Source organism: Cheilinus undulatus, linkage group 13 (genome assembly GCF_018320785.1).
Source record: "Cheilinus undulatus linkage group 13, ASM1832078v1, whole genome shotgun sequence".
In the NCBI taxonomy this organism is placed as follows: domain Eukaryota; kingdom Metazoa; phylum Chordata; class Actinopteri; order Labriformes; family Labridae; genus Cheilinus; species Cheilinus undulatus.
In genome coordinates this window covers 19,756,332-19,766,492 of record NC_054877.1, presented here as the reverse complement: position 1 = coordinate 19,766,492, position 10,161 = coordinate 19,756,332, and the positions used below count along the sequence as shown (strand labels likewise).

General features: G+C 38.9%; 1 protein-coding gene across 1 annotated transcript; it reads right to left on the bottom strand.

The window, feature by feature from the left end:
• Nucleotides 1-1,130: 1,130 nt before the first annotated feature.
• On the bottom strand, nucleotides 1,131-9,835 carry tmem236 (transmembrane protein 236). The gene is made up of 4 exons (XM_041804178.1): nucleotides 9,530-9,835; nucleotides 5,537-5,609; nucleotides 4,595-4,718; nucleotides 1,131-2,194 (listed from the first exon to the last, which is right to left on the bottom strand). Exons 1-4 carry the CDS (start codon nucleotides 9,781-9,783, stop codon nucleotides 1,551-1,553), a joined length of 1,095 nt encoding a protein of 364 aa, XP_041660112.1. The 5' UTR covers nucleotides 9,784-9,835; the 3' UTR covers nucleotides 1,131-1,550.
• Between the last annotated feature and the right edge of the window lie 326 nt (nucleotides 9,836-10,161).

The window sequence follows — 10,161 nt, the reverse complement described above, 5'->3', positions numbered from 1 at the left end:
ATGTAGCTAGTGTAGCTAAAGCTAAGCTCACAAAGCAGCTATGTAAGCTACATAGGTTTGTTAGCTCTGTAGCTCACATTGCTAAAGCTTACTTTGTTACATTTGCTTATGTAATGAAATCTATTACAGAGGTGGTATAGCTACTAAAGCTACTTTTGCTAAAGCTAAAGCTAAAAGGGAGCCAACGTTAGTGTAATGTCTTCTAAAGTGGATCTATGCGTAATTTAATCCCAGACTAGACCTCTGTTTTTTTCTGTTTTATTTATTAAAGGTTTCTTTGTTTGTAATGTTTGCACTGTGGTTTTTTTGTTTTAGCTGCCAGACTTTGTTTATGAATAAAGTTGAATTTTAAAAACAAAAAATAAAACTGGAAATGCATTGTATAGGCAAATTAGGTCATTTCCTTCTGAGGAATACAACCTCAGATGAACAGTCTGTGAGAGTGGTGAATGTACGGTCTGCAGCCAAACCCCTCTCACAATGGCTGCCACCAGTGTAGCGATTAGCACAGATGTAGCTGCTGTATCATGGCTGTTTTATCAGAACTGGGCCACATTATCAAAACAAGAGCAAAGAGCCAAGCTGAAGGCTTTTCTTGGCAGAGAAGATGTTTTGCACTTCTTCTGACCGGCCTCAGCCTGTGTTTTATCCACCAAGTAGCTCCACCGTTCAGAAACTACATCAGTGTCCACTGAGCTGTCTGTGAGTTTGTTAAAGGGAAATGAGGCATTCAAAGGCACAGTGGTGTACCTTTTCACATCACTGTGGCTGAAGGGAGATGTTTTAGTGACTTAACAAGTTTGAAGCATGTATGGCACTAAGGATTCATCACAGGTCCTGATGTGCCACAACCTGGGGTTAGGAGGTTAACTATTATCCCTGAAAGGCAATTTGTCTTATAGCCAGCAGAGAATAATTTAAAACATACAGCAATGCATGCACAGAATCCACAAGATAGACTAATTACCAAACATGCAGATGTAGTCCACTACAATTCATAGGGACAGATCAGATCAAGTTATTAATGGAAGCTGGAATAAATTAACTCTTTTATCGTCTTGTTCTACATATTGTTCATGTACATAGGACTTACTTGTAAAGCAATATTTATTGTTCAAACATGACCCCACATGCATTTAAAAATAGTACAAGTGATCAAAATAATTGTAGTTATTAAATAGTCCAGTTACATAAATATCTAATTTCACTCCTTGTGGTATGTTGCTAAATGTACAAATACAAAAAATGAAAAATGTAGCAGGTTAGAATAAAATCAAGATGTAATAAATACAACTGAATTCAAATATGTCACAAACTTTGCAATACTTCAGAACCCCAGAATCATTTAAACTCTCTGATTTATGCGACTGGCCTCCGAAAAATTACTGTCACTTCTGTCACTTCAATTCCAAACGTGTCTTTTTTCAGCATCATCAGCAGCACCATATTTCTCTATTACTGCCTGCTCCCCCATACATAACTACACCAACTGTTTCACCATCCACAATCAAATCAGATCTTGTATTAACAACAGAACGAGCCACTCCTCCTCAAAACATGCTCTGCCTTTTGAAAATCCTCAGCCTGGTCAGGAATGTGAAGTAGATGAAAGTCAGGCTCACCAGCACATTTTTCAGCAGGTACAACATGGGGGTCACATAGCCGAACACAACAATCAGAGCCACTCGAATGATAAAGAAAGGGAAGTCCTGCAGAGCGACCCCAGCAAAGGACAGCAGAGGGTTATGAGGAGTGATGACCATGCGGAGAGTAGACAAGAAGGCCAGGATGTAGACAGGGAACACCCATACCGAGTAGAAGACTGACTGCACTCCTGCAACTCTCACCAACTCCACCGCGTCCATCCAGAACAGGAAGCTGTCCACAAACACCTCCGCCCTTCCATCCCTCCTCCACAGGAAGTTCAAAGGGCCAGAGTACACTCGGGGCCGTGAGGAGGAGGAGGAGTACAGGTAGGCCGTGCTGGTTGCTCGTGAGCTGGTTGTCATACGACTTGGTGTGCGGGGAGGTTCCTGCAATTTTCCTGACACGCTGCCATTCCTCAACTCTAGGTGGGCTTGGGTGTCACCATTAGGGAGCTCGTCAGTGTGCAGCTCGCCTGACACTGTCGTCACCTGCTCCAGGTGGGTGAGGACAGGGCCTGACATGTCAAGGTCAGGGTCCAGGCTGTCTGCTGCAAATGACACAAGCACACACACACCAGCTGTCACATAAAACACTGCCTGTGACTGGGATATTTCCTTTTTCAATCCAAAAATCAATAAATATTGTCTAAATGAATACCCCATCTATTAATTTTGAACAATAATAATATATATATATATATATATATATATATATATATATTAAGATGCCTTTTATTATACCACCTTTTTTAAACAAAGTGTCTTTCAAACTTGTAAAAAAGTTGAAAATAATAAAATGAAATTCAATAAATAAGCAATCAAAATTAAATGGAACAACAATTTACTACCCCACTTCCAAAAATGTTGGGACACTAATTAAAATGTATGTATTTCCCATATTCTCTCCACAATAGAACATCAACTACATGTCAGATGTTGAAACTGAGACGTTTTACCATTTCATGAAAAATATAAGCTCATTTTGAATGGAATGCAACATGTCTCAAAACAGAAGGGACAGGGTCATCATGTTGCAGCGCCCCTCTTCTTTTAACAACAGTCTGTAAATGTCTGGGAAGCGAGGAGACCCGTTGCTGAAGTTGTGGAAGAGGAATGTTGTCTCATTCTTGTCCGATGTGGGACTCTAGCTGTTCAACAGTCCTGGATTTTTTGTTTTATGTTGCACCAAATGTTTTCTTTTGGTGAAAGGTCTGGACTGCAGGCAGGCCAGTTCAGCACCAGTACGTGGTTTAGCATTGTTTTGCTGGAATATGCAACGTCCCTTTCTCTAGGTATTAATGCAACCATTTTTCCATTTTGATTCCGTCCATTTTAAATGAGCTTTGGCCCTAAGAAGACGGTGGCGTTTCTGGGAAGTGTTCACACATGGCCCCTTCTTGCATGATCCAGCTAACTTGCATTTGTGGATGGCATGATGAACACTGTTGACAAAAAATCATTTCTGGAGGTGTTCCTGAGCCCATGCGGTAATTTCCAATAAATGAAGCTTAACTGTAGTTTATGCAGTTGTAACAGTTAAGATTGTGTGATGTACCTTTACGACATACTGTGCAATGTCACTAGAGGGCACAGTTGTTTATCTTTGTTTTCATATGAGTGGCACTCTCATTATAGATGCCTACCTGTAGCTGAGCCCCTGTTCTCCCATTTACCACTCAACTCACGTAATGCAAGGATTGGTGCCTACTTTTTGGTCAAAAGTAACCTTAGAAATTTGGACCCAGACCATTACACAGGACACAGAAGTCAAATGCTCAGCTGTGATCAGCTGATAGCCAGCTGAGCCTAATCATCACCTCCCAGCTCCCACAGCCAATCACAACTCTTTCTCTTAACACGGCAGTCCATTCAAATATAAGGCCCTTCTCACTAATCCTTGCTTGCATTAATGCTACTGGCAAAGCACAACCTCCTCCATCAGCTTCCTCTTAGCACAAAGCTGTCACACCCTTGTATTCAGATTCATGCTGCTATGGATGAATCACTATTGAACTAATTTTAGTGTATTCAGTGCACATTGTAATAAATGTCTCTATTTATATGGGGTTTCTAGCTATGCGCTCCCTAGGAAGCAAAAGCATGCTGCTTGACTAACCCAGGGAGTATCTTTTGAGCAGAGCCCTTTCTGCCAAGTAAAACTGTAGATCCATTTACAACATAATGGTTAAATGTATGATGGGTGTTCATGACTGTTCCTGAATTTTTTTTTTTTTGAGATGCTTTGCTGCCATCAAATTCAAATGGGCTAAAACTTTTCAGGATGGTAAAATTTATTCACGATTTGATATGGTGTTTATGTTCTATTGTATTAAAATATGGGTTTATGAGGTTTGCAAATCATTGCATTGTGTTTTAATATGGTTTTACACAGTGTCCCAACTCATTTTTGGAATTGGGGTTGTACTGTCTACAGCAGGATTGTTGTGATTCTGGAGTTCTACATTTTATTATGAGTCTAGTAAACAATCTGTTTAATACCATTGAAAAAAAAGTCTAAGGCATCCGATATGTGATCATTTCTTGTTTTTCATTAACCCATAGCAAAAAAAATGTCAGCAAGTTGTCTAAATTTCATGAAAACATTGAGTACTGTAACACTTCCTACACTCGGTCTGTTGGAGACATAAGATGGGAAATGTTAGAATTTCTCAGCTTGTGAATTTGAATAGATCCCCAGTGCTTTCTCTCACAGCTTCAGGCTAAAATGCAACTGAAGATCAGTACATTTTTTAAGCTTTTCAGTGCAATCAATAGTTACTCTGAGATTGTGTTGTTTCATATTTTGGAAACATAAATTGTTTAAGTTTTGACAGTTTTCACAATCTTAGTCTGAAGCATGACATGTGCCTGACTTTAGCAAAAACACTCAAAAGCAGTGTCGTTGCATTAAACAATTACATTCTCATGCCAACACCTTAAAGACTTACACTGTCCGAGGATCTTGCAGGGCCGAATCCTCTCTATGATGTCTACACAGATAAGAGACATCAGTACTAAGGAAACAGGCAACTCAGTGAAAGGATCTGGTCTTTTTCCACTGTCCACTTGCACCTAAAATGTAAAAAATTTGCATAAATGTGAGTTCTTCAGTAGAAAGAAATGATCTGACACTTAAAAATAATGACACATAAAGCAGAAAGAAAGCAAATTTAAACTCTTTCATTACGGCATTTGGCTGAAGTAAGAACAAGGAGATCCTGGGTTTGAAATTTTATGAAGCCCTTCATGGTTTTTATCACCCCATCATTACGGACATTAAGATGCTGCTGAACGCCCTTAACACCAGATACAGACACATATGTATGAATATGTGTGAGGAATCCTAGTCACTCTTGTTTATATCCATGCTCGTCTAAAAATAAAACTTTAAAGAGGCAGCGTCACGTGTGTGGACAGATTCCTGTCTTTTTGTGGAGGATGGTATTAAAGTTCAAGTTAATGGCCAACCTGTTCAACCTGTTCACTGTAGGTTACTGAATAGCAGAGGTTTGAAGTGTAGTCTCGTGACAGCGCACACATACCCTCCTGCCTATTTATTTACTTGAGAACACATCACAGTCCTTTCTAGTAAAAAATACTTGGATGCAACTTTAAAAGGCCAAAAATCTCCAGAGAATGAGCAGAATAGTTGACAGGGCATCTTTTCTTCTTTCTCTGTGGTGCAATGTGCCGTGACCACCATCACTGAGTGAATAATTATAGTGCTGTGAACACATCCTCGTACACAGGGGGGTCATAAAACGAGTTGGTGCCACAAATGGACTGTTTACAACAAATAAGCCTCTTCAAGGACCCTGGTAGAGCATGACAGAACAAAACGTCAACAGGTGCTTTACAGAGACAAGAACCATCCGTCTTGATGACTTTACCTTGGAGCTGGCCATTAGAATAGCAAAGCAGGGTAATGTGCACAGGATGATGTACGCCAGCGCTGTGGGTCTCCTGCAAAGCAAAGGGTTGTATTAGTCACATTTGAACTGTGTTGGCTATTTTTCAAGTGTTTTACTTAAATGCAGTTTAAATGACTTGAGTGTCTCAGAATTTGACGTGATCATTAAAGCCTGCTAGACCACCAACAATAATGGCACATTCAAAGTTACTTAAATCCCCCTTCTTCCCCATTCTGATGCTCAGTTTGAACTTCAGCAGATCGTATTGCCTGCGTCAACAAGCCCAAATGCAGTGGCTGCTGCCATGTGATTGGCTGATTAGACATTTGCGTTGATGAGCAGTTAAACAGACGTACCTAATGAAGTGGTCAGTCAGGGTTCATTATTCTAATGTACATTTCAGGAGAAAGTATTGCAGATTGCACTCATTGTATTTGTGTGGCATCAGAGAAATCTTTGAGTTCTAAATCAGTGGTTCCAACCTGGGGTCCTGGGACCCATAGGGGGACACAGAAGATCTCAGGGTGGGACCCTGTCTGCACTGATGTTGCCAGCATTCAATGTACATACATCTTTTTGAAATATGATTACAAACAAAATGGTGTAATAGGGCCAACCCAAAAGATAAAAAAAGAGAATTTTTTCATTTTTGAGCAAAAGTCAACATTTTTTGGAAGAAAATAATGATATTTTTTAGATTATAAAGTCCTATATTTCCAAGAAAAAAAAAACTCAATTTCAGAATTTAAAAAGGCAGAAATGATGAATTATGTAAAAAGTCTTATATTTTGGCATTAGAAACCCCAAAATTTCAAGTTTTTAAAATCCTAAATTTACAACAGTTTAATGTCAAAAACTAACAAAGAAACCATACTGAAAACAATGGTTTCATTTTCAACTTTCTGACTTTATAATCTCAAAAATTCAAAGTTGTGGTTCATGGGCATTTAAGACTTTTAAATTTAGAAATTTCTAGTTTTGTTTTCACATAAATCAAGGACTGTCAAACTTTTTTTCTTTTAATTTTTCCTTGAAAATTAACAGATCCCTTTTTCCCTAGAGTGGCAATAATACACAGCTGTAATAATGGATAGTTTATACTAGAGCTGGGCAATTAATCGAAAATAATCATAACCGACATTTAGAGCCTCTAACCAACATAAACTTGCTCTGTCAATTATTTAAATTTTTTCCCATTGTAATTCTCTCTCTACTAATGCACCACCCCCTTAAATACAGACTGCAAGCTGTGTGGCCATGTGAGAGGCAGCCAGGTGTTACAAGGCATGTAGCCTGATGGAAACCCAAGAGAAGAAGTACTAGTCATGTGACACTTTCCCATCCAGTCTGCTAAAACTCAAACATGAAGCCGACTGTGCATCATGAGCAGCAAAGTTATTTTCTAGTTTTTATACACTATTAAAACAATTGATGTTGTTACCAAGAAATATATTGTTTATTTTCTATTTTTCTTGGAAAATTTGACTTTTTACATAAAAAAATCATTTCAGTTGATGTGTGTTTTTTATTTACATTTTTCAATAAATAACCATAAATTTTTCATCTGTGTATATTCTTTTCAGTTTTTTGTTTTGCAATTATACAAATATTTACAGAACATACCAAGTCAGAGGTTGGGGGTGGAATCATCCTTCATTAATTGTAATTGAGATCAAAGTTCAATTAATCATGATTTTGATTTTTGCCATAATCGCTTAGCGCTAGTTTATACATACATCTTTTGGCAAGAACCTACAAAGTAAGTAGGCCTATTAGTTTGGATTTTAATGAAAACAATTATCTATAATTCACACTTTTTCCAAGTGGTTCCTGGGGGTCTTTTCTCAAATACGGGTAGTGAGGAGGGGGCTAAGGGAATGGGTTGGGAACTACTGTTCTAAATTTAAACAAAAATATAGGCTATTTATCCCACAAGTAAAATTCATGGGATGAACAAAAATGTTACGACAAATTCAGCACATGAGGAAAAGCCAAACTACCATAACAGCATAACTGACTCAGTGATGACAGTTATATTGAGATCTCTACCTAGAATTGGTTAATGATAAGCCCAGTTCAGACTAAACATTCGTGACAAGGTGAATTGAAACTGGCAGCTGCTTACTTTGAGCTGCTCTGCAACATCCTGAAAGCCTACCAATTCACACAGCTACAAAGGGGAACCAGTGCATTGTTTTAGCTCTCAGTGTTACTTGATTTAAAGTGATGTTTTTAAAGTTACTGCAAAATCAGTATGTCTCTGCAAAGATTGAATCATATGTTATAGGCTGTGTGATCAATATGAGGGTGATTCATCACTAATTTCTTAAACCAAGATGCTGCCATGCACGTTTGCCACCACAATTTCACAACAAATAAAAACATAAAAATCCTTTGCTAGCTCAAACACATTAAAACTAAGACACACTATATAGACAGTGTGGCCACACCACAGATGTTTGGCCACACCTGTAAATTACTGAATTCAGGTTTTTCAATCAGACCTGTTGCCACAGTTGTATAAAATCAATCACCAAGCCATGCAGTCTTCATTGGTAAACATTAATGGTACAAAATGTGTTGTTCTGAAGAGCTCAGTGACTTTAAGCGTGCTACTATTATGCATGCCATCTTTGTAATGAGACAGTTTATTAAATTTTATCCCAGATGGATATTCCAAAGACAACTACAAGTGAATTTATTAGAAAGTGGAAGTGTTTGGGAACAACAGCGACTCAGCCACAAAGCAGACCAATCACAGAGCAGGGTCAATGACTGCCAAGGTGCACATGGTGCATAATAGTAGCCGGCACTCTCCTGATTCCTTATCTGAATAGTTCTGAACCATCACTGGCATTAATATAAGCACAAAAACTGTGTGGCAGGAGCTTTTCATGGCGGAGCAGCTGCATGCAGACCTCATATCACCAAGTCCAATGCCAAGCGTTGGATGGAGCGGTGTAAAGCACACTGACACTGGACTGTGGAGCAGTGGAGACATGTTCCATTACCTGCCTGACTGCATTCCAACTGCTCCCAGTCATGAGGTTTGGTGGAGGAGGGATAATGGTATGGGGCTGTTTTTCAGCCCCCTTATCTCCAGTGAGGGCCAATCTAAATGTTTCAGCACATCAATACATTTTGGACAATGCTATGCTTCCAACTTTGTGGCAACAGTTTGGGGAGGGCCCTTTTTTATTCTAACATGACTGTACTCCAGTGCACAAAGTAAGGACTATAAAGACATGGTTTGATGATTTTGGTTTAGAACTTGACTGGCTCACACAGAGCCCTGACCTCAACCCAACTGACCACCTTTAGGATGAAACTGAGATTGCAAGCCAGGCCTTATTGTCCAACTTCAGTGCCTGACCTCATAAATGCTCTACAGAATGATTGGGCACAAATTCTCAAAAAAAAAAAAAAAAAAAAAAAAAAAAATGGCAAAAAAGTCATTGTATTGTGTTGTATTTGGTATTAAGTATAATAAAGATGTTGATTTCAAAGGATGTTACACAGTCTGGCTTTTAGAAGTCACATACAGAGCATACATGCAGTAATGAATTAGTATTATGATGCTCGATTAAAGCCTAAATTAATTGCACTATTATTTCAACAATAGTAAAGAACAGTTCAACACTTGAACTTCAACAATGGCATAAAGTACTTTACATGCACTTCACATCAAGTAATGTACAACTAAAGGTTAAGTGTCACAACACAAGCATTTAACTTTGACTATGTATATGGATGTGTATTTTAATGACAGTGCATTATTCTTAAGAAGCTTTTTTGTGAGTGAATGATTTTCTATCTCTACTTCAATATTACTCAGATGTTTTTCTCCTTCTTTGATTCATTTATAGGGCCTTAAATCTTGTTCCATCACTGAATGCACACTTGTCTGTCTCAGCTGAAATGCTGCACATACTCATGTTATAATGTAAAACTGGACACTCCAGCTGTACTCACCACTGTGTGATCTCTCTGATGAACCTCCTCTGCTTCAGAATCACATATTTCAGGGGAACCCACACCAGCAGAACCACAGAGGTCACATAGGCCATAGACACTGCCACCACCAGCCAGTACGCTGTGAGATCTTGTCCTTTAATTTTCCATATGAGGCTGGCAAACCTCTCCATGATCACAAACACGGGTACAATGAGGGCAGCAAACTGCAGCAGCTCATACAGGATGAGTTTGATGGTCTTCCCTGAGGGCATAGTGGCTCCTGATATCCGGCTGCTGATCTGAATTTGGAGGTAAAGACTTTGACAATCATCTCCTGAGAAACAAGCCAGTGGAGATGTGGACTCTGCACGCTGACATTGCTTACACTGCACAGGAGGCTGTATTCTTTTATTGCTGAGGTAATGAGCTGGTCATGCTCGTCTTTTTATGGGCTCACAAAAAGAGCACTCCCATCCCATAATTTCAAGGAGAAAACTACAATGAGTCTACCAATGGTCCGTGCCAAAGTACTTGATGACATTAACACTCATTTCTGATTTTAACATGTTTTATAGAGGAACATATTTAAGATGAGATAAGAACTAACAGATGGAGACTTGAGGGCAAAGTTTCTTTAGAAGTACAACCAA

Coding starts and splice junctions, on each gene's coding strand:
- tmem236 (XM_041804178.1), bottom strand. CDS start 9,783: ATGCCCTCAGGGAAGACCATCAAACTCATCCTGTATGAGCTGCTGCAG. Junction 5,610..9,529: donor ATCAGAGAGATCACACAGTG/GTGAGTACAGCT, acceptor TTTGCTTTGCAG/GAGACCCACAGCGCTGGCGT. Junction 4,719..5,536: donor TTCTAATGGCCAGCTCCAAG/GTAAAGTCATCA, acceptor TTTACATTTTAG/GTGCAAGTGGACAGTGGAAA.